This window comes from Numida meleagris, chromosome Z, assembly GCF_002078875.1.
Source record: "Numida meleagris isolate 19003 breed g44 Domestic line chromosome Z, NumMel1.0, whole genome shotgun sequence".
NCBI classification, from domain to species: domain Eukaryota; kingdom Metazoa; phylum Chordata; class Aves; order Galliformes; family Numididae; genus Numida; species Numida meleagris.
In genome coordinates, this window is record NC_034438.1 from 31,281,322 (window position 1) to 31,305,548 (window position 24,227).

Consider the following 24,227-nt stretch of genomic DNA (forward strand, 5'->3'; position numbering starts at 1 on the left):
TCTTTTCTTTTCTTTTCTTTTCTTTTCTTTTCTTTTCTTTTTTTTTCTTTTCTTTTCTTTTCTTTTTCTTTCCTTCTTTTTTTCCTCTTTTCTTTCTTTTTCCTTTTCTTCTCTTTTCTCTCTTCACTTAACCTCACCTCACTTTCCGCACCTGAGAAAGTTCCCCTCGCCTCTCTCCCTCCCTGCCCCGGAGCAGCGCGCAGTCCCTCAGCACTGGCGGGAGCCGCCGGCCGGGTTGCCCCGTCGGCCGTGCGGGAGCGCCGCGCCGCAGCCGCGCCTCTTCTCCAGGCATTACGGTAGGACGGCCGGGGCGCGCCTCTTCCACCTGCCAGCGGGCTTTAAAGTTGCAGGCGGCCGGGACGCGCGATGACTCTGATCGTGCTGCCCGGGGCGGGCGGGCAGCCGCCAGGGCGTACCGCGGTTCCGCTGCGGGAGCAGGGCCGGGGCGCGTCCTACCCAGCAACTTCGGGGGAGGATTTTCCCCTCGCTCCCGCTCGCTAGATTTTTGGTGGCAAAAGAGGGCCGGGGGCAAGCGGGGGGGCGGCGCGGCGCGGCGCGCCGGGGAAACTTCATGTCTGTGGCAGGTCACCCGCGCGGCTCGGGCGCCGGCCCCGGCGCTGCCGCGGATTACCGCGCATCCGCTCCTGTGGAACGGCCGGGCGGCCGCGGGTAGCGCCGACCCCGTCCGGCGCCGCGGCCCCTCCGAGGCAAGCCATGGAGCCCGGCGCGGCCCCCGACCTCCGTGACGTCGAGCAGAAGCTGGGGCGCAAAGTGCCCGAGAGCCTGGCGCGGCCGCTGCGCGGGGAGGAGCATCCGGGCCGCGCCGCCGCCGCCGCCGAGCCCGCTCGCGGCCCGGCGGCGGCCCCCGGCCGCCGCCGCGCCGCCGCTCTCGCGCGTCTGGAGACCAAACTTCGCTTCCTGAGGCAGGAGATGGTGAGTAGCCGGGCGCCGAGGGAGCTCCGAGGAAGCCCACACAGCGCTGCGGACGGCGGCGCCCCCAGGCCCAGCTTCCCGGGGCCGGCCCGTCCGCGCGGGCAGCGCCCCCGTGCTGCAGGCGGGGCCGCCCGGAGCGGCTGCGCGGCGCCGCGGGCCCTGACCTCGCCGTGGCCCAGTGCGGCCGGGGGACAGCGGGGAGACCGCCCGGGTGGGAGGCGGCTGAGCCTGAGCGGCCCGAGGGAGAGAGGTTCTCCGGGGTTCTTGCAGAGTGACAGTTAACTGCTGGGTGGGTCACTGCCACTTGCACTTCCTCTGTCGGCTAGTTAAAAGCCTTGAGTGTTGGTGTATCAATAAATAAAATAACACCTTCATCTCCTTCTGTTCTAAATGTATTCTCCACATTGTACCTGTTTCCTGGGGGCATCTCGTATCTGAAGAGACTCTGGAGGTCTTGGAGCTGGAAGCTCAGCCCAGTGTTCAACATTTCCAGTTCTAGACAGTGGTCTTCAGAGGTTTATTTAGTTCCAGACAGTAGTCATTCATCAAATGCCTATTTATAACGTGACTGAGAAATTTGTGACTACTTACTTCAGAACTTCTCACATACTTACTGTCTTAAAACAGAAGCTTACCTGCCTCGTCAGATGAAATTTCTCAGTGGTGCTATGAAATTGCCATTTTAACGCTAAATGAAAAGGACCGTTACACTCTTTGCAAGCAAATGAGCGAGTGAGCAGATACTGGGCACTTAGTAGGTACAATTTTGACTGTGCAGAGTTCTTCACATGTGTGCACCTATTCTGCTTCAGTGGGTTTTTTTTTTTTTTTTTTTTTTTTTTTTTTTTTTTGCAGAGTGTAACCATTATGTGAGATCTCAAGAAACTTTTTCAGGTAACAGTTCTTCCCGTGGTTCTTGTCACATAGCTGACTTGATCAAATTCCATTTTGGTTTCCTTGTTGGGGTGAAGTTTTTGCTGGCACCTTATTGAGGTGGCTTGATGCAAGCACCATGTGTGTCAGCACGATGTTAGTGGTGGGTAGGTAGGAAGGTCCTTGTAAGTTGGTCACTTCGTCTTCTAATTTATGCATAAATTTTCATGTCCCAGTCTTCAGTTACTGATTTTCTTCTTCCTACGTCTCTCTTTTTTCCCCCAGTTCTCAGAATGAACATGTTTTAGTCTCAGCATCCTTGACCTCTCCTGTTCTCTCTCATTTTAATGTCTGACTTACTTTTTTTCACATGTAAACAGGAAAATGTCCAGGTAGATTTTTACTATCTCCAGAGAAGGAGAGCCCCCAGCCTCTCTGGGCAACTTGCTTCAGTGCTCTGTCACCACCAAAGTCAAGAAGTTTTTCCTCCTGCTTATATGGAACTTCCTGTGTTCCAGTTTGTTTCCATTGCCCCTTCTGTTGCTGGACACGGCAGAAATGGGCATAGCCCCATCCACTTGACTCCTGCCCTCTAGATATTCATAAGCATTGATAAGATCTCCCACTTTCCTCATAAAGAAGGTGCTGCAGGCCCCTAGTAATCTCAGTAGCACCGTGCTGGAATCTCCCTAGAAGTTCCCGGAACTGAACACAATACTCTAGATGTAGCCTCACCAGGACAGAGTAGAGGGGGAGTAACACCTCCCTTGACCTGCTAGCCATGCTCTTTTTAATGCATTATAGGATACCATTGGCCTTCTTGGCCACAAGGGCACGCTGCTGGCTCATGACCAACCTATTGTCCACCAGGACACCTGTGTCCCTTCCCACAGAGCTCTATTCCAGTGGGTCATCCCTAACCTGTACCGACACATGCAGTTATTCCTCCCCAGGTGCAGGCCTCCACACTTTTCCATGTTAAACATCATAAGGCTGCTCTCTGCCCAACTTCCCAGCCTGTCCAGATCTCACTGAATGGCAGCACATCCTTCTGGTGCCTCAGCCACTCCTCCCACCTTTGTATCATCAGCAAACTTGCTGAGGGTGCACTCTATCCCTTCTGATGAAGATGTTTCACAAGACCACACCTAGTACTGACCCCTGGGGAACACTACTAGCTACAGCCTTCAACTAGACTATGCCCACTAATCACAACCCTCCAAGCTCTTCCAGTCAGCCAGTTCTCAATCCACTTCACTGTCCACTCATCTATCCCACACTTCCTGAGCTTTCCTATGTAGAAGTTATGGGTGACAGTGTCAAGGGCCTTGCTAAAGTCAAGGTAGCCAACATCCACTGTTCTCATCTACCCAGCTTGTCATGGCATCATAGAAGGCTACCAGATTGGTCAAGCATGATTTCCATTTAGTGAATCCATGTTGGCTACTCCTGATAACCTTCTCTTCCACTTGCTTGGTGATCCAAAATAAGTTGTTCCATCATCTTCCCAGGGATGGAGGTGAGGCTGACAAGGCTGTAATTTCCTCTCTCATCCTTCTTGCTTTTTTTCAAGACTGGAGTAACATTGTCTTTCCTTCAGTTCTCAGACAGTTCTCCTATTCTGCATGACCTTTCAATGATGAAGAGAGGTTTGGCAGTCACTTCTGTCAGCTCCTTCAGCACTCGTGTGTGCATCTCATCAGAGCCCATGGAGCAGCTAGTTTGCCTAGATGATCTCTGACCAGATCCTCCTGGACTAATGGGAAGTCTTCCTTTCTGCAGACTCTCTTTCTTACTTCCAGGGTCTGGGATTACCGAGGGGCAGTCTTAGCACTAAAGACTGAAGCAAAGAACGCTTTCAGTAACTCTGTCTTCCCAGTGTCCTCCACTACCAGGGCACTCACCTCATTCAGCAGTGGACACACATTTTCCCTGGCCTTGCTTTTGCTACTGACATACTTCAAGAAGCCTTTCTTGTTGTCCTCAGCCTCCCTCACCAGATTTAATTCCGAGTGGGCCTTAGCCTTCCTTGTATACCTGTGTATCCCTGCATGCCCTGACAGTGTTCGTATATTCCTCCCATGCAGCCAGACCCATTTTTCACATTCAGTGGACTTTCTTCTTCCATTTGACTTTTCCCATGAACTTCTTACTCATCACTGCAGGTTTTCTGCCACCTTCACTTGATTTCTTACTCTTACTCTTAGGGATGCACCAGACTTGAGCTTGGGGGAAAAGGTGCTTGAATGTCAACAAAATCTCTTGGGTCCCCTTACCTTCCAGTGCTGTATCCTATGAGATACCTCTAAGAAAATCCGTGAAGAGGCCAGAGTTGGCTCTCCTGAAGCCCAAGTTTTCAATACTTGTTATTGCCTTACTTCTTAAGTCGAAAGAATTCTGTTACACACCTCGCCATCTGACTTCTATTCTGTGTATGCCCATTAAGCTTTATAATGACTATTCATTGTACAAGGTGAAGTATAGGTACACTATCTACATATTTTTTGTGTTGTCATCTGTTTTCTGTAATCCACATTTTGGAAGTGAACTGTCTTCTTGTGGTTATCCTCAAGTCTCTCTAGTAACTTGATGAGTCTTCTCTATCTGGAGGGTTTCTTCAGGTTCATAATCTGTCCGTTCTGGGTTTTTCTTGTGACACTGTAAAGATACAATCAATTTAAAAGCAGTATGTGATAAAACTAACCGTTTCTGTGTTTGTTTCTCTTCTTCTGAACATCATTCCTAAAACAGAACTAAAAATTCTATCTGTCTTCTCAATATTTCATGTAAATTACTTCCATATTATTCTTTGGCTCTCATGAATACCTGAGAGGCCTTGAATGGGCAGAAAACTAGTTAATACCTGGTGCAGTAGTAAACATGCAAAAAATTGAAAAAATTAGAAGTTTAGAAAATCAAGATACATCCATCATGCTACCTTTTCCTAGGTGCTCTATGGTATCAGCCTCTGCATCTTGCCCATGGATTTTCAGATACATACATGCAGGGTTTTTTTGCTCACTTGACTGAGGCTTTAGAGAATTTTTTTATACGTCTTTGTAATCCAAGGTTATTCAGACTCTTTCATATTCTTACTTGTGTTTAAGATTGTTCGTATAGTCACATATAGAAGGCTTGAGACTAATAAGCGTACTGACATCTTCATCTTTAAAGTTGACCAGTCTGTGTTGACAAATTTCAACTAAATCTGAGAAACAAAGCAATCTTAAAAATAATACATTAGTAAAATTTGATCTTTTATTGCATTTAAATCATGATGATACCAAAGCTTTTCATTGTGCTACAGATATATTTTACTGTTAATTATTTTTTATCACCTCATTCCAACTCATAGCTACCACAAAGTACCTGTGTTGTCTACAGATACCCTATTGTTTTTCTCCTGACAGTAAAGAACAAGGAAGGCACACCTGAAACTGGTTGTGATGCTTAGGAGTGGACTTTAAACCTTATCTCAGGGCATATGTATCTTTCCAGTGGCCAGTGCAAATTCATCTGTACAGAAACAGAAGTAGGTGTAACTCTTCCTCATTTTAAAATGGGAAATCTCATCTCATCCCACCCATCTCATGCACGTTTTCCTACTGTCACCAATGAAATCAATTTTTCTGTTCTTCCAACTATGTTATGTGTTTATCACACTTCAGATAAACATTCTATATCTGCTGGTTCAGATTCTTTTGAGGAAGAAATAGATGGTGGCAGCTTTGAGATGCCTGTCATTAAGTTGCCAGGTACTTGGGCCTGGAAGAGCACGAATTAAATGGTGTATGTGATTACCTCTCATGTGTCATCTGCTGCAGAAGAATGTTAAGAGATGTAATCGTATCCATATTTAACTTAGATGTACCACTTTTGACCGTGACAGATTGGCAGGTGCATAGGGGTAAAACTGTACATCTGCTGACTGAGGCCTTGAGTTTGCATTTGGATTACTCGGATCCTTTTGCTACATTGAGTGTTCTTTTTCCCTGGAGCCCAATTTTTTTGGTAGCTAATGGATTCATACACAAAACAGCACAGGGTATCTTTTTTTGAAATATTAGTTATTTTTTGAAATAAGGACCTGCTGGGCCAGGGCATCTTCAGTTTTTCCAGGCAAGGCTGTGTTTGCCACTGCACTGGTAATCCTGAAAACCTTTGAGATTAACTGCCACTGCTTCTTCAAAAGCCTCATTGCTCTAGTGTGTCTAGTCAGCAGTGCAAAGCGCTGTATCAGATGTTGATTTTCTGTTAGATTAATTGGAATGTTTGTTTAAACACTTGATTGAAGATAAAATCTTAACTATGAAATTACTAGTGGCTAAGCCTCAAGCCTGGGTAGGAGGTTTGTTTAACCTTAGTTTCTTAGTGAGCAGTTACTCAGTAAATCCCTGAAGTGAGGTTCTTTTTAGGACTAGAATGAAAACAGAAATAGAAGTTAAGTTATTTCCATAGGTCCAGTGGAATTTCACTGAAAATGGTGGTAGTCTTTGGTCTTGGTAACAAGTTCTCTCTATTGTAGCCTCAGATTTGCAAGGTGTGGTGCAGGACTTAGCAATTTTTAGGTAGCATTTTGAGTGGGCAGAGTGTTTTTGTTGAAAGGGATTTATAGGTTGATACTTTGGGAAAATGACCAAATCTATCAAGAAATGAATTTCTGCAAGAACTTTGCCAAATTATTTGTCTTTCAAGACCATCTTCAGAAGGACAAGGTGAACAAGTTTATTTAATTTTAAATTTACACTTAAGCATACTTCTACTAGCAAATCTCATGCAGTGCCTGATAAAGGCTTGAATTCTGGAATGTCTCTGTGTTTCACTCAGTCTCTACTTCTGGTCATTCTTACTCAGCTATACCAGCAGCTGAAGGATTTAAGTCCCCAGGAAATACATGTATGCTTACTTTATTAATTACTGCTTGTCCAAGAGTCAGTGAAACCTTGCAGATACCTGACCTAGCAGCATCAGTCTGAAATGTAATAATTACAAAGAGACTGTCACAGTAGTATTATGGATACTTCACTACACTCAAAGATCCAGTTAGACTGTCAGATTACAGATAACATATTTTAACAGCCCTGATTTGAAAAAATGTACATTATCATTTCATAATGTTTCTTTCCTGATTACTTTGTTTCAAAGATGGAGGTAGAATGTGGCTTTGAAGTTGTTTTTTAAAATCTGATTAGTGACAATTCATAATGAAAAAATGTGGGGTTTTGTTGAAAGCTAAGTGGCATATGCACAGAGCTCTGCAGTTTAAGTGACTTACAGTATCTTTTTGCAAATAGATGGCAAACTTTCTGCTGAAATCAGCAGAACTGCATGACTTCATGTGGATACTTATGACTAACAATAGTTAAAAAGAATCTTTTCTGTGTAAACTGGAAAAGCTTGAAATGCACAATACCAGATACATACACTTACCAGAGATGACCAGGCCATAAGTGCACTTTTAATTTTTGTTTTAAAAAAATCCCTAACAGTAAATTGTTTAAAAAAAAAAGCACTTTAACTTCATTTTATTTAAGAATTGCAAGATTCTTTGTCTGGTCTCTGCTTTCAAGCTTGAAGCCTCGTAAACTTTCAGCATTTAATATGTTTATTTCCTAAGAGTTTCATTCTTGTCCATGTCCTAGAAAAGAGACCGGATTCTAGAATCTGGAGCAAATGACGATGAACATACAGGAGTATAAAGAGAGAAGATAGGACCTGCTGAATTGTAATTGAAATTTGATGCAGTCAAGTGCAGTTTCTCTCTTGGATTTTCACCTGCATTTATAACCATCGCAGCTGGGCATCTTACATATAACCAGCTACCAGAGGTGGTTCCCAGATTACTAATTGTAAAGATAAAGTCCTCTGAACATAAAATTTTGTAGGAGATCTCGTAATAAAAAAGAAGAAAATTTAGGTGCAAATGTAGACTTGTAGCCTTTCCTTTCCAGTCCTTACCCCTGTAACTAGGACTGTGAAATTCAGTGCTGAATTTACTAGTGGTGGATTACTTTTTTCCACCATGTTGACTGTTTATTTTCTGTTGAATTTTGGCTTCAATTACCATTACCCTTAGTAGTGTGGGATTGTGGCCAGTACCTAGTAGGGCACCTAGACTCTTAGAAGGCTGTAAAATCTCTATGCGTAGTAATAGTAAGGTCACCTCAGGTCAGAGGTTCTTCGTTCTACAAAGTCTGTGATTTTATGTATAGGTGTTTTTAAATTCTAACTGAAACATAGGTAACAGGCAGTGCTTGAAACTTAGCATATTTTTTTAATGAATGCAAACCTTCTGTACTGGAGATATATAGAAAATTTGTGACTTTGTGAGTCCTGATGACCGAAAGTAGCTTGACTGAGCCTTGCTGCAAAATAACTGGAAAAAAAAAAAGAAAGGCTATTTGTAGGCTTATCATAAAGCTATTAACTACATCTTCAGTGCTGAAGAACTGCTAATTACAGATGTTAGGAAAAAAAAAAACTAAAGAAGGAAGCAGGAGAAACTTGAATTTGGACTGAAGTGTGAGGACATCTGTCAGCAGAGCAATTATAAAGAACAGGATTACCTGGTTTGGGCCAGTAAGTTTCCTGGGTGCATTAGAAAAAATAACTTCTTTAAGACATTTCATGTGTCTGGCTTTCTTGTTAGGAAAGTCTTGGGTGTACTTTGGTACATTAAGCTGTTCTGCCCTTCTGTGCTGTGGCCTTGTTTCCAAGCACTGTTCAGGAATATCATCTTTGTCATTGTATAACTTCAGTTAATGACAAAAGGGAAACCTAGTACTAGGAGTTCTAAACCTGTGAATGTTGACCTTTTCAGTCATTTAATAAATATTAACTTTTCAGTGGCAGAGAGGCTAAGTTATTCAAGGACTGGAGAAGGACTGGGGAGAACTAGGTGGGAGTGACACCTGCGGAATTTGAGGAAGAAGTTGAAATATTTGTTCTGAAATACTGTCTGCAGTAAGAGCCAAGGAGGAGATTAATAATTAAAACAATTATGTTTTTTTAATGTAGAAAGTAAGACATTCTCGCACATCTATACTTTGCAGTTAAGGATATGACTGGTGCTCTCTTCTGTTATCAGCTGAATGACTGCATAGCAGATCTAGCTGGAAAGACTTTTCTACCTACACTCACCATAGTAATGCTGTTTATCATGGAGTAAGTCTTGCCCTGAATAGGTAGTTTTGGGTCTTGATTTTGCACTGTAGCAGAGCCATGTGGACCTTGCCATCTCTAGAGTGATCTGTGCTTTTATTTTGTGTCTATAACAAGCTGTAGCTGTACTAGTAGAACCTATGATGACAGAGAGTATTTTTGTGTTTCTGTTGAAAGGCATGCACTGTAATCTAGTTGCATTGCCATATGTTCTGCAGTCCTTAGGTGCCTGACTAGAATACTCAGTAATTCAGTAATTGTTGAATTCACAGCTATGTAGCAGTTTCTGCCAAATTAAGGCATCTCTATTGATTGTACCTGCAATGTCTGGATTCTTTTTCATAAGGGAACTATTATTGGAGGATGTGTTTTGGAGGAAAATAGTAATTTTACTAGTTGAAATAATCCTATTTTTCATAGTTTTTTAAATGTTTTCTCTTTGTCATTAGTTGTGTGCAGCTTAGGCATCAGTGGTTTTCTTTCCATGTCTGTATTTGTCTCTAGTGAGAGCTGGGTTATGTCCAAAGTGAGCAGTGGACCCATTAAGCACATCCTGTGATGCTGTCTTCCAGTTCTGAAAAGCTATTCAGTCAAGTACCTCAATAGTTTGCAAGCTCCACAGGACTCTTTATTGTGAAGAGTTCATTATAGCCAGCTGGATGGAATTCTAGTAGACCTCATTTATAGAGCTTTGAGAGATATGAGCAACTCACCTCAAGATTTTATCAAATCTAGAAGCAGATATGGATGGTCAGTTGTTTCAGAAATACCCTACACACTGCTCCAGCAATGAGTGCCTTTGTCTTCCAACAGAGAATGATGAGTGTGTGAAATAAAATCCAGCTGAGGATTTCCTCCTTGACTTTGCTCCAAAGGATATTTTTCTCCTTCCATAAGAGGAATTGAGGAAAGAACACTAGAGAGTTTTAAGTGACATATATATATATGCCAAGCATTACTGTTAGCCACTCTGTTTTTCATGACTACCCAGACCTTCCGTAAGTATGGAGAAGAGAAATACAGGCGCAGCTATGCAACCCTGTACACACCAGTCTAATTCTTCTCCCTTCCCACCAACCTGGCAATTCTTAATACTTTGTCAAAAAATGATACGGCATATTTGTTATGTAATAGGAAACACAGACACATTAAGCCGCCAGGGTAAGTTATCTGAATGTTTCATTTACTGTGCTGTAAAACAAACTCCCTGCAATACTGTGTGGGCCTGCTGGGTGCAGTGCCAGGTGAAGTGAAAGCATTTAGTGCCTGTGAAGCAATGCCGAATTGCTGTTTAAATACTGGGAGTTTTGGATTTAATAAACACTTTACTGGCTTAATTTGTAATTTTGTTCACTGCTGCTAGATACTAGCTGCTTTCATGACTAAAATGCTTCCAAAAGGAGAGTCATTTTACTGCATTGCCTCTTTGGCCTGCCACCCTCTAGGTGTAGAAGGAGGTGCACATCCAAAACTTATGATTTAACAAATGGGTTAAGCACTTCCAAGCTCCTTTGTTTAAGCTCAAGAGTTAAGAACAGCTCCACTGCTTTGCATTTTTCTGTCAGTGTCATTTTTTTTTGATCTTCTGCAGAATCTCTATTAGTTTAAAGAAATGTTCTGTTTGAAATGATTGAATTCCTTTTTGTGACTAAGATATGTGCGTATAAGGCATAGCAAACATTATACACAGCCCTGATAATAGCTGGTATTTGCTGAAAAGAAATTTAGCTTATGAAGCTTCAAATTCTGACCTTGACTCTTCCAGTAATTAAAAATTACTAGGAAAAAACAGTCCTAATAACGAGAAAACTGAAGCATTTTTATATAAGTAGACATGGTTTCTACATCACTTTTCTACTTCTGAAAACAAGTGAGATGAAAGTTGCCTAGAGAACAGTGGCTCTTCAGTCCTATCACAAGCCCAAATTTGTTTTCTAAGTTAGGATGCTAACACAGGCTGTTGTTTCTGTTGGTCAAAGCCAAAAAATACATATTTAGAGCAAAGCACACATGAAAATAAAACTACGGCAACACAGAGTTTTTATGTAATTTTGTGCAGAAGTATCCTTTCTGTGGGCAGCAAGGTCTTCTAACTAAAATAAGTTTGGATTATTCTGTGCAAAAACTTGCCGAATTTGAGAGCTTATACCAGGGGTCATTGTAGACTCAGAAGAATTCCAACTATTGTTCTAGATCTGTCAAAACTGCTTGGTTAAGAGGGGAATGAACATGAAATCAGAGTAGTAAGTTTTTGAGGACTTTCCTGATCTATGATTACAAATGCATTTGGCCTTCACAGTGGCATTTCAAACCCTGTCACCATCAATAGGCCTGACTCTTCCCAGACACTGAAATACTTCAGACTGAAGTGGTGGCCTGTGGCAGGTTCCTAGAATTGCAGGGTTTGTAAAAGAAAACTGTAAATCCTTCAAGAGTAGAGAATAAAGACTCTTTGCAAGAGAAGAGCAGCATTACTAGCATACCAAAACAACAGTAATTTTCCTCCACACCAAATTCCAATGGAATTTACTTACTCCTTTGTTAGTTCCTGTCATTAACTGGCTGTGGCTGAAACAGTGAAGTGGGGATAGTTGCTGTTTTCTCTGTAGTCAGATGAATTAACTCACAGTGACCATCAGCTCCTATTCACCTGTGCAGGGCAGCAGTCCTCCCATTTCAGAGGAAAAAATAAAGCAACCCCAACCCCACCTCATTGTTTAAACTTTTTTTTTTCTTTAGCTTGGTCATTTCTCTCCTTAGTTTATTTTAATCTGTGTTCTGCTGAACTTCAGTGACACGTTTAAAGAGCTCTGTCCAACCCTTTTAAGGTAAAGCCACATTTCTCAAACTGAGTCCAGCACAGTTGTGGCCCAGCTTTCCTTGTCTGTTTCCCAAGTCAGTCTGATTATTGTTAAAGGCTTTTCCTAGCCATGTAATGCAAGTCTTGCACTTTATTTCTGCACCCCAACTAGCCAATATTTCCTCAGTAGAAAGAGTAAAGGTGAACGTAACCAATTACCTGGATTCCTTTCCACTGCACTCTTACTTCTGGAAACTGGTTTTACTACTAAGGATTAATATTCTGTGCTGAACTAGGATTAAGTTCCAGTCATCTGTTATGTAGAAATCTTCTCTAAGAACATGCTCAGGTATTTAAAGCACATTACAACTTGAGCCAGAATGGTCTAGGAGAAGTTGAAATCTGCACCAGGTAGAATGGGTGATGGTTATTAACCAGAGTGGGGATCAAAAAATGTGGGAAGACAGGTGTCTGTAGTGCCATGGGAGTTTTTTTTACTGCTACTACCTTAACTTGAGATGTCTTTAGCTAGAAGCGTAGAATTTCTGTTTGTTTGATTTTTAATATGTGCTTTCACTTTACCTGGATAGTCACAGAATCGCAGGGGATTGGAAGGTAATCTAGAGGTCATCTAGTCCAATTCACGCACGATAGTGTCCAGGTGCATTTTGAATATGTCCAGAGGAGGAGATTCCGTAACCTCTGTACAGCCTGGTCCAGTGCTCTGTAAGAAGTTGTTCCACATGTTCGTATGGAACTTCCTGTATTCCAGTTTGTGCTCACTGCCTCTTGTCCTGTTGCTGGACACTGTAGACAAGAGACTGGCCCTATCCTCTTGACACCTGCCCTTCAGATATTTTATAAGTGTTTATAGAGTCCCCTCTCAGTCTTCTCCAGGCTGAACAGTCCCAGATCTCTGAGGCTTTCCTCATACAGCAGATGCTGCAGGCTCCTAGGCATCTTGGTATCCCTCCGCTGGACTATCTCTAGGAGATCCCTGTCTTTCTTCAGTAGGGGAGCCCAGACTTGGACACAGTACTCCAGATGTGGCCTCACCAGGGCAGAGCAGAGGGGGAGGATCACCTCCTTCAACCTGCTGTCCACACTGTTTTTAATGCACACCAGGCTACCACTGGCCTTCTTGGCCACCAGGGCACGCTGCTGGTTCGTGGCCAGCCTGTTGCCCGCCAGAACACCCGGGTCCTTCTCTGCAGATCTCCTCTCCAGAAGGTCAGCTTCTAACCTGTACTGATGCATGCCTTGCAACCTCCAGAACACATTAATTCAGTGTGTTATGTAGAAGCATACCTATGAAAAAGACTTAAAAACTGCAGAAGATATGGTCTGCAGCAGCCAGCCTACTTGGCTAGTTGAGTTGGCCAAGTTGAACATTTCAGCTTGCTGAAATGGTACTAGTTTCTTGTTTGCTTTTAGTTTTTTAAACATGAGATCCTAGATACAGATTGACTGCTAGTTGTTCAACCCTTTCTTAATGAGTAAGAAAGAGATAAAAGGAGCTATTTATAGATATCTGGAAGTTTGGAAGCATATTTTTGGTTGAAAGACCAAAAATAGGTGATTTTGCTTCATTTTATCTAAGAGATCTCGAATTTGCTAGTACATGCTGATGAGCGTAAAGCTAATGTACATATAGTTATAAACAGTAATTTTGCAGGATGTTGGTTGCACTGGTGGGTGAAGTTTTTCTTTTAAAAGAAAAAGTAAGGCTTAATCTAGAAGACACTAAACTGTTAATAGTCTTCAGATTGAATTTAACTAAAGGGAGAAAGATAAGAGACTTATTTGATAGAATGTACAGTAATTTTTGTTACATACTTTTTAAAAGATTTAACACAGAAACATTTGTAACTTTTCCATAGAGAAGGAAACAGATCAGCATGTCACTTCTTTACTGTGTTAAAGCAGTTCTGAGATGACATGTGATCACTTATAATTACAAGGCTATCTTGAAGTTCCTTTTTATTCTTATTCAGATAAACATTCATTAAATGAGACAGGAGTTTTGCTCTTAGTAAAGATTTGGCTCTTTGATTAAAAATATGCTTTAATAAAACCTATTTCATCTCCAAGGCCACAGAATTTTTACAAACAGAATGCGACTTTAAACTCTGGAGAGACTCAGACAAATATTTGAATTTTTTTTTAATCTTGTATCTCTCTGGTAATATTGCAAAACTAGACTTGAATTTCAAGAAAGTTTAGATTTATTCCCAGTAGTAATACTGTCATGTCTCAGTTCTGACTTGAATTAAACAAGCATTATTGGAGGTGATTTTGTTTGGTCCATTAGTTTGGCTTGGGTTTTGTTTCTGGTTTTTCTTAACAAGAGTAATAAGTTGAGAATCACTGTTGTCTATGTACAAGCATCATTTTTGAAGTTTTGTATATACCTGTAAGAAAAATCCATGGTCTTCTATCACTGTTCTTTTACTTCTGTGTTTTTCCACCTATTTACACAGTGCTAGTATTAAAACTAAGTAATTTAAAGGACTGAGTATAGGGCTGAAGTCCTCAGTAACCTAGCCTAATTCAGAAATGAACAGATATTTTTTGCAGTATTTGCTGTGCATTTTTAGGAGCATGTTTTGATCATGACAAGCAGAAGTAAGGCAGACAGTTAAACACAGTGAAAAAGAAAACCTGTTTCAATATGCTATTGCACTCCAGTGTTGTCTTACATTGGTGGAGAGGAAACGTACAGTCCTGTGTTGTGGCAGATGGCCAGAACACACCACAATGATGCTGTGATTGTCCATCTATCTACAGTAACACTTTTTGACACCATTTGCTTCTGCTGCTTATTGACCTGGATGTTTGTAGTGGCATTATCTTGTCTGTCAACATATGTGGGTCCATACCATGGATTTTTTCTGGACACTTTCACCTCTGTCGTAATAGATAAATTTCCAAGGTCATATGTCTCTTCTATGACTACAGTGTGGGATAGTTAGAAATATTGAGTGAAAATTTCATGCTGCATTAGAAGCTTTTTACTCAAACAGCTACAGTTTCTCACTGCTCCCTTTCATGTAAATTCAGCTAAGCTTTAAAATAATCTGGCGCAAGTTTTGTATTCACTCGTCCTTCTGAGACTTGATTTTTCTCTATGTGGTACTTCAATATTTAAAGTTCTGATTTAGCCTTTATTTTATTGAGGCAGGAAGAGAGTACAGACTTAAACAAATACCTCTTTTTTTTCTGTTATTTGCTATTAGCTCTATGGCATATTTCTCCCTGATAACAGTCATTATATCTACTTAGATTTTATGCTCAGTTTCTTCTTTTTCACAATGAGGTGAAAAGACAACAAAAAAAAAACCTAAAAAAAAAAAAAATTTTCCCCTGAGAATTAAATATTACACTGAAGTGCATAGGATACCTCAAAGAGTATAATGTTAAAAAATATGTATATATTTGTACTAATGGTTTATGTACTAATGTTTTGTACTATTTTGTATTAATGTTTCATATGAAGCATGGAGATTTTACTATATATTAATGCAAATGACAGGCTGCCCACAGACAGAAGCAAGGAAAGGGTGATGTAGATTCCAGGAAGGAGGAAGAAGACTTTGAAATCCACTTTTTTATTTGAGAGGTAATGTAATTTAACAATTGCACAACTTGATGGTTTGTATTTTCCTGCCATGTCTGAAGGGATCAAGTAGTATGTATAAAACTCATATATGAAAATAGAGTTTTGTAGGAGAAATGTAAGTGACTGATACTGTAGTTTATTACATCAGAAGATAACCATACTAGCATATCCTTTTGTTCATACATTCGTAAGATATGTTTTTGAAACTAGTTCATTGAATTACTTACACTCAGTGCTTACTGAGTTGCTGTACCTCCTGATTACGTTGGTGGTGGCTCAGATCTGACCTAACCACCTCCTTGTTTTAGTTAATGAGATTTTGGTTCCAGGTGTTTTTTCTTCCTCTGACTTGGGGTACAGAGTTCTGTTTACAGAAGGAGAATACTCTCTAGCTGGCATCAGATAGTATGGCCTCTCTTTCTCCTTCCAAGTTTAGAAACCGTGTTTGCAAAGCTATGTTATGTTGCTACCAAATTTTGTACAAGGACCTGCAGAAATACGTTTTGTAAACATTTGGTGCAGGATTGCTTTGGGATTGCAGCAGGTTGAAAAGAGATCATGACTAGGCTGTAACCTCTTTTTAAACTAACAAAGTCAAGGGCACAGACAGAAGCTGAAGACTTAATAACTGCTTGTTTTCTAGCAGCTGGGACTTCAGTGGTTGTAGTGAATGCTACCTAGAAGATATATTATGAATTTTAATTTTTGGAGTCTTTATGAGAAACATAAAAACAAGTAATCGCTTTTGCAAAAGAATGGAAAAAGTAAGCTGTCAAGAATGCTTCTGTAACCTGCCAGAATGTCTTTATAGTGACTCATTACAAAAATGCAGCTGAGAAAGGTCAGTGTAATTTGCTCTGTTTGCAGAAATAAACTTGATCAGCAAACTGTAACTACAAATCATAGATAGATCTGATAAAGTGAAATTTGTGTAGGTAGCCTTTGTATGTGCCTCGTTTTGCTTGAGGATTACCACAAGCATGAAAAACACAAGGAAGAAATGGGAAAACCTTTCAGCAATGCATTGTGACTCAAGTCTATGCTAGAAGAAAATAGAAGTGCAGAAAGCTATTAATCTACATAGGTCACTCTGAAAGTAACGCTTCGTATTTGTTTCCGTGGAAATGACAACAGATACAAAGACCACAGTAGCACTGCTTGATGAAGGAAATTCTCAGCTACAAAACACTATTCATCAACACAGTCACCACCATTAGTTATACATTTTCACCAGCATGAATAAGAGCCTGCGTGCCATGCTCATAAAGATCTGCATGGCCTTTGGAACATGGTTTGTGTTTCATTTTGCTGTCACTAGTGCTGAAATGCACCACCCACCAGCTCACTGCACACTGTTTGGTCTCCGTAAACATTCAGCAAGCTCCAATGAATGTCAGTGGGTGCCATTTTTTCCACATGGAGGAGTTCAGTTCCATACCTTTGCTTCATCCACACTTCCAATTTGTCAGAGTGCCCCTCTGCTGCCATCTGTCACATGGCAACAATATGTAATGGAATATTGGTGGGAAGGTTCAACCTCTACTGCCATACCACCAACATCTGGCTCTGATGTCGTGGGCAAACATAATAAAAGGAGGCATTACTTTCAGAACAGCCCTCACACATATATAACTATTGATTGAAATTTAAAGAAGGGGTGTGTTTTACATAGATCAGTGTGAGGTAAACCACAGTCTGATACACATGGCATGGATGAGAAATGGAGCATCTACCTCAACCTATTGACAATCTCAGCTGAACTTTTGTTTCCACCTCATTTTTATATGCATGTTAAGAAACTTATTAAATGAGAGAGCTGATACAGTATCAGGATGGTTGGACTAGACTGAACTTCTGTAGTGCTTGAATTAAAGTAAACTAGTTCACTTTGTGATGGAGTTGATGTGGAACATTCTGACATGCAGTTACAGTTTCACCTCTGGGTAGACTGCTTCCAGATGGGTATGGTTAACTTGTGTGCTTGCACTCTATGATGTAAAATCTCCCTGGATTTTTGACAGGTAATGCTGAAGACTGTATTGAAATTCAGAAGTCAGACTAGGCACTCAGCTTTTTCATCTTGATCCTGAAACACCGTTGCCCAAAGTGGTTTAGTTATGTAAAGAACCTCATGCAAACATCCTGAATAAGTAAGACAATTTTGAAGCAGGCAAGAGATTTAAAATCTTGCACATGTGTATGTACTAATTAAAGTGGGTTGGAACTCATGCACAGCCTATTAATTATTCTGTATCTTTAAGGATCAGAAGTTTTATCCTTCTTTGTAATATGTGGTTTTATTTTAGATACGTTAAATGGAAGATATTGGTTATTGTCTTTCTAGCTTGTTATGCATATTCTCTCACAGAATAGGTTGATGTTTTTCTTATTAATTTTAAATTTTTTTTGTATTTGCTTACTGAATTTGATCTGCTTACTTTGTCTCTGACAGTCAGTTCTGTGGAAATTATTTTTCTTAGTTACTTTGGAAATTGTTACTCAATATTTGTAATGGTAAAAGTATGGTCAGGAGAAACAGAAATAAGCTTCGTTCTCATGAAGAAGCTGACTTCTCAGAATTCAAAATAAATTATTATTTGGACATTGACATATATATATCTGTTATATCTCAAATGAATTCATGGAATTCATTATTTCATGGAAAACTGAGGTAAAGAAAGAAAGGGGTTGTGGGCGTAGGTGGGTAACTGTAAAACTGTTTACCCTAAATGCCATGGGAAACTGAATGGGAAAGCAGAAAGCTATCCCTGACACACCCTTGGAAAGTCAGGAGGCAGTAACACTAATACTCCTAAACTGTAGTAGTCACAAAGGCCTGTGTAGCATGGAAAGATTCTCTTAGTATAAATTCTGTTTGTAAAAACTGCAGTACAGATGGATGTGTCAGTATTAAGAACAGGTGGAATTAGCTCCCGTACCCATTGCATCTAACCTTTTATTGTGTGAATTCCTTCTGTAAGTTTGCTCATGCTTTGAGCCACCAAGCTGCCTGCAGTGACGTACTGTTCTACTACTCTCATGCAGTTCCCACTTGTTGTGTGATATCTGTCGAAATTATACTGCTTCAGAAGGATGGATTCTGTGCTATCCAGTCCTTGATCACTGTTTGAGTCCTGCAAGAGATCCTGTGCAGAGCTTGGTTTCTGAACTCCTCAAATGCATTAGCCTGTAGATTTAAGATTCCTTGTCTTACTGTGACTTACCTCATTGTGCTCTGTCTAAATGATCAGTCCTAAAGGAAATACTTGCTCATTTTCTTTCCCTTTGCTGCTGCGTTCATTGCAACACACAGCATAAAGGTGCTGAGTAAAAAAATGAAATTAATAGCTTTAAATAAACTTAGGAATATCTTTTCCTCAGACCAGATTTTATAATTGTCGTTAATATCACTGCAGAATTCCTGTAGTTACGAGAAGAACAAGAAGCACATGATTCCAGGAATCTAAAAGAAAGCAAACTGCAGAACGGAACTAGTGATGCAGGAAGGTTTGACAGATTTTTTAGCTTTCTTGGTTTGGGGGGGAGGGAGACTCACAGTGTGTGGAGCTGACTGGAAACTATACCAGCAGAACATACAGTAGAAAAACACAAATCCGTTTTGCCAAGGTACAAGTGCAACTTTGATGCAAAGGTAAAATGACTAGACTAGGACAGCTAATGCATTATTCTGGGCCATTGCCAAGAGATGTTAATTGTCTTTGTTAACAGCACTAATCATTGTGAGTTTTATTCTAAAATCCGTAACATGTTCACATCCTTTCTGAAAAACATGGTATATACAGAAATAATGGAAATATTTGTGTATGTCTGTGTTATATCTATGTGTTTCTATGTGTGTGTACATAGATGCGTGTGTGCACACGCACGTATGCGTTCATATATATATGCATATATAAATAAATTCTCTGCGTAACAGAGTCAGGTGTGTACTGACAGTGTTGCACCTCTGATTATAGAAGACCATAAGCAGGGCTATGTGTGTAAGGGAAGCAATATCTTGTTAGAACAACCAGTGGAGGAGGGTGTGTCTAAAACCTGTACGGGTGGTTCAGGCCAGGTATCCCTTCCAGACTGAAGGTCTGATTGTGTCTGAATGCTAATCTGTTATGTACTAATCAGACTACGCTACCAGACTGTGTTACCCAAGAGGTGCTCACTTGTCACCTTCATTTCAGTATTTTTTCTTTCCATGACTATCTGTTCAATGTTAAACATTTAAGATCTTTTGAGGGATCTGTATATTGTGATTATCCAAACAACCAACAGGATACATAAGCAAGCCTGTAACCAGAATTTTAGTTTCTCTGTCTTACCACAATGTCTTAACGGTGGAGCTGTGCTCTACCTTAAACTCTTCTGGAATACCTATACTAGCTGCAGTTCAACACATTCAGGTTTTTTCTGAAGTGCACCTGTTACTGTGCATAACAGATGAAGCTGTCAAATGTAATGAGACTGTGTTGTGTTTAGACTCTCTAACTGAACCCCCTTAGAACAGACTTATTTGCTCTAACAGACACATAACTTGCAGCTATGTATATGTGATTGTGCCTGGGCCAAAGCAGATAAGAGACAAGAAATGTCATAGTAACATTTTATGCTATTAAATAATGAGATAAATATTCTTAAAGAAAAATGACACTTGGTAGACTTCTTTTTAGTGTTTGCTTTGGGAAAATACACTCTTGGTATAGGAGACTTGGGACTAAATGGCAGTTTGGAGGAAGGAATCATGTCAGCAGGAATGCAAAGAATTACTCAAGTAAGGCTGTTGTGCAGAAATGCTGAAGCTGTGGGTATCTTAAGAGCAAAAAATTACTTCCTCTGAACTGAATCTGAAATATATGAGATGTCCATTGTATCTAAAAGTGATTGTTTCATCAGTGGTGTATTGGTGCTAGCTCCACTAAACTTTGCCTTAATCAGCCTTTTGGGAAATTGTGGCCTCCAAACATGCTTATATACAACAAAATTACTGAAGTCTACAGTTGCAGTTGAGAAGCTGGGTAATTTGCTGCTGTCACAACAGCCTTGTTGCTGAGCAAATGATTTATAGTGATTTATGGGTAGGAGGAGAATAACTGGCTTGAACAGGAGGGATACAAAATGGTCAATCTGTTTTCAAAACCTCACATCTGAAACAATGATAGATGGACTATTATTGTTAAAACAGTAAGAGGTAAAGCTGTTTTGCACAGTACAAGATCAGCTATGTTGAATTCTCTGGTACTGGAGTGAGGGTACTACAGAAGTCTTTTTAGGGACTGGATAAGAAGACTGGGAGCACATCTGAAAATTATACAGATGGTCTGGTACTAGCAAAACCAGAAGGAAAAGTAATCACTCATTGTCTCCTACTAGCAAACTGATGGCCAGAGAGTCTCCAAGCAGCAGCTACTTGGAAAATGAAACCAGTCTTCTATTGCCGAGCATAGCCATGTGGCCCTGAATATCCCCTTTGGTCGTTTCTGGTCAGTGTTTCAACTGTGTCCCCTCCAAACCTCTTGTCCATCTCCAGCCTATTTGCCAGTGAGAAACAGAGTGGGTCTTGACACTGCACAAGGACTGTTCAGCAATAACTAAAACGTTGGTGCTCTTTGTTTTGCTCACTGAGCTAAAACACAGTTTCTCCACTCTGAAGCATCCCAACCAGAGCCAGTGCAATCTTCTGTTGTATTTAACAGAATAAAAATACATTGATGTTTTTTTGAAAAATGCCAGTGTAATTTGGGATATTGAGAAGAATTGGCATTTGAGCATGGAAAGAACGACTTTTATGTAATAACCATGGAACTGGAGAATAGCATAAAGTGTTTGTTGTCTGGCATAACAGATCATACTTGTTTTCTTCCTTGTATCTCATTTGACTAAAGCTGTCCAAATTTTCAACGTACTGTTTTGTCTTTTGAATTGTTGGAAAGCTATGATGTTAGTGATCCATGGAAGAAAAGTATTTAATATATGTTAATATATTAGAGATTGTGGCACAGATTTATGTGGAGAAATATGCTCAGTGCATGTCTTAAATTGTTTATGTATCAAGCATGTAGCGTGCTTGATAAGTACAATTAAAGAACATGATGAAATATGACACAGATTACATGCTGGACATGATATCCTGTGTATTCATGAAGTCTTCTTCCAGTGGTTTTAAACAAGCATGCCCTATGTTGGCACCGTGCCAAAGGCTTATCTAGGCCCAGATCTCACTGTGGAAGTTGTTCTGTTAGTAAGTCAGATGTTCAGTAGTTCTGAGCTGCTACTGGAAAGGGCAGTAGCACTGGTGAGGCTGCAGGCTAGCATTGTTTTCTTATCAGGATTTAGCACTTATCAGGAGACGCACTTGTGTGACTAAGCCGTTGTTTCACACATCACACCAGGAATGGCAGTACCTTATGGCTCTCCACACTTGACTGTGTAGGCAAACCCTGAATCATCCTTGGTTTGTTAGATTACCTTTCCAGTGTTATCACTTGTTTCATGTGGTGAATAGGAGATTCCAGATAATTTTTTTGCAAACACTCATCATATTTCAGATAACAAGAAAGAAAGAAATTACTAATTAAACACTTAGGCCTCACCTTTATGTGTCATCAAATTGTGGAAATTTCAATAAAAATGATTTGTTAGGTTTGTCTAATAAGAAAAGCATAAAGATTATTTATTATATCTGTGAAATGCAGCACTGTAATATGCCTTCACCATTAACATGGTATATGCATTAGGCATTACCATTAATCCTTTACTTTTAACACTTCTATTTGTATGCATCAGCCACGGCAATTAAGTTGCAAAGTAGGACTCTGTGTTCAGTCTGTATTTTTATTTAGTTATTTTTCACAAGTTGCCACTCTTGCAGACTTTGTGAACCTTCATCAAATATGAGTTTAAATAATTTGAAATTTACAGTTTTAATAAGTAAGTGCATCTACTTCAACTTTAAAGAATTTGCATTGCAGCTTACAACATGAGCTCTGGTACAGCATGAATAAATGTTAAAGGATCCACGAGCCTTTTTCCAAATAGCACACATCTGAAAATTTTAGATTACCCTAATAGGCATAACAAGAAGAATTTGAGGTGAACATCTAGCTACTTATATTTGCTAGGTTGCTGAAAGTAGTTGTAAGAGGACATGGGTTTGTGTCTTGCTTCTCTGAATAAGAAAAGTAATCCCCAGAAACTGTCATAGGAGCAATTTTTCATCTAATAACATTGTAGTACCTTGTGTGCAAATCTTTTTGATTACCATTTCTGTTAATGCACTGCTTATTTAGCCTGATCAGATTCCCTCTTGAACTTCATTGAAAGGGAGAGTCAGATTGAGTATTAGGTGGTGGGACACTGGAACAGGTTCCCCAGGGCAGCCGTCATGGCACCCAATCTGCCGGAGTTCACGAAACATCTGGACAACTCTCTCAGAAATATGGTTTGATTTTTGCGTGGTCCTGTGTGGAGCCAGGAGTTGGACTCAATCATCCTTGTGAGTCCCTTCCAACTTTGGAGATTTTTTTATTCTACAAAAATGTATAAATACTTCTACTTTTGTTTTTTGTTTTTGTTTTTGCTTTTAACTGAGTATTTAAGTAGATCTGTCTTAGAGGTCGAATGTGAGCTTTTAATCCAACTATTGCCTCCAGCCCATTGTTTGGAGTTCAATTTTAGAGAAAGTCAGTAATCTTTTTTATTGCTTTTGCCTTGTAGATTAATCTCCGAGCCACTGATGTCAAGCTTATGCGACAACTACTCATCATCAATGAAAGTATTGAATCAATCAAGTGGATGATTGAAGAGAAAGCCGTTGCCAGCAGAGGGAGCAGTTTGAGTGGCAGCCTATGCAGCTTATTGGAAAGTCAGGACACATCCTTCCACGGCAGCTGTAACAGTTTACAAGACTGTAGTGATGGTCTGGATGGAATATCAGTGGGAAGTTACTTGGATACTTTAGTTGATGATGTTCCTGGTCACGAAACACCTTCTGATGTAGACCAGTTCAGTGATTCTTCTGTTATGGAGGACTCACAACCTCTGCATAAGCATCCCAAAACTGATTCAGATGAGTACTACTGTTTTGGTTAATAAACGCAAGTTCCAGTGGGACATATATGCACTTGTATTTATCCTTTTTCTTTGCTGCTATTTTATTTCACATGCAAAAACCCCAAACTTCTCTTGGAAGAAAAAAATACTATGATATTTTGATCCCACTTTAGAGCTTTTTGATTGCTTCTAATGCATTTCCTTCTCAGCGAGTTGTCTGCTCCTCTCCTCCTCACATTTTCTTTCTTTTAATTTATTATTGCCATTTTTCTTGTTGTTGCCTTTTTTTTAACATTACTGTATTTACAAGTCTTTGAAAGTGGTGAAGGAGAAGCTTTATCTTTAAAATAAGACTTCAGGGAATGACAGCATCAATTTTGTACCTGTTGGCAATAAAATATCTTCTGATAAATACAAGTTGTGGAAAATTTTCTTGACTACCAGGTTTAGCCTTTCCAAAGACACTATTCTTAGTGAGCCTTAAATCTGAATCTTGGAAATATTTCTACAAAATTATTTTCCTTTTTTAAATAATGATGTTTTATTCAGTCACACTGTCTTCTCTTGGAGTATAAGGTATCCTAAACATTTCTATGTGGAGTTTCTTTCTTCTTGAATGTTCTCATGATTGTTGTCTAATTTTGATCTCAAGTTCTTGTCTTGAAGTGCACTCCAGTGCTGGAAGCTCTGCATGAGCGTGTGTTTCATTTTTGAGCTTTGTACCTTTCCTTTTCATTGAACCTGCTGTTTTACTGGGACAATATATATCTGTAAGAAAAA

At 40.2% G+C, this 24,227-nt stretch overlaps 1 protein-coding gene across 1 annotated transcript; it reads left to right on the top strand.

Annotated features, from left to right (window-relative positions):
• Positions 319 to 23,864, top strand: LURAP1L (leucine rich adaptor protein 1 like). The gene is made up of 2 exons (XM_021381089.1): positions 319 to 933; positions 23,112 to 23,864. Exons 1-2 carry the CDS (start codon positions 715 to 717, stop codon positions 23,484 to 23,486), a joined length of 594 nt encoding a protein of 197 aa, XP_021236764.1. The 5' UTR covers positions 319 to 714; the 3' UTR covers positions 23,487 to 23,864.

Coding starts and splice junctions, on each gene's coding strand:
- LURAP1L (XM_021381089.1), top strand. CDS start 715: ATGGAGCCCGGCGCGGCCCCCGACCTCCGTGACGTCGAGCAGAAGCTG. Junction 934..23,111: donor GCTTCCTGAGGCAGGAGATG/GTGAGTAGCCGG, acceptor TTTGCCTTGTAG/ATTAATCTCCGAGCCACTGA.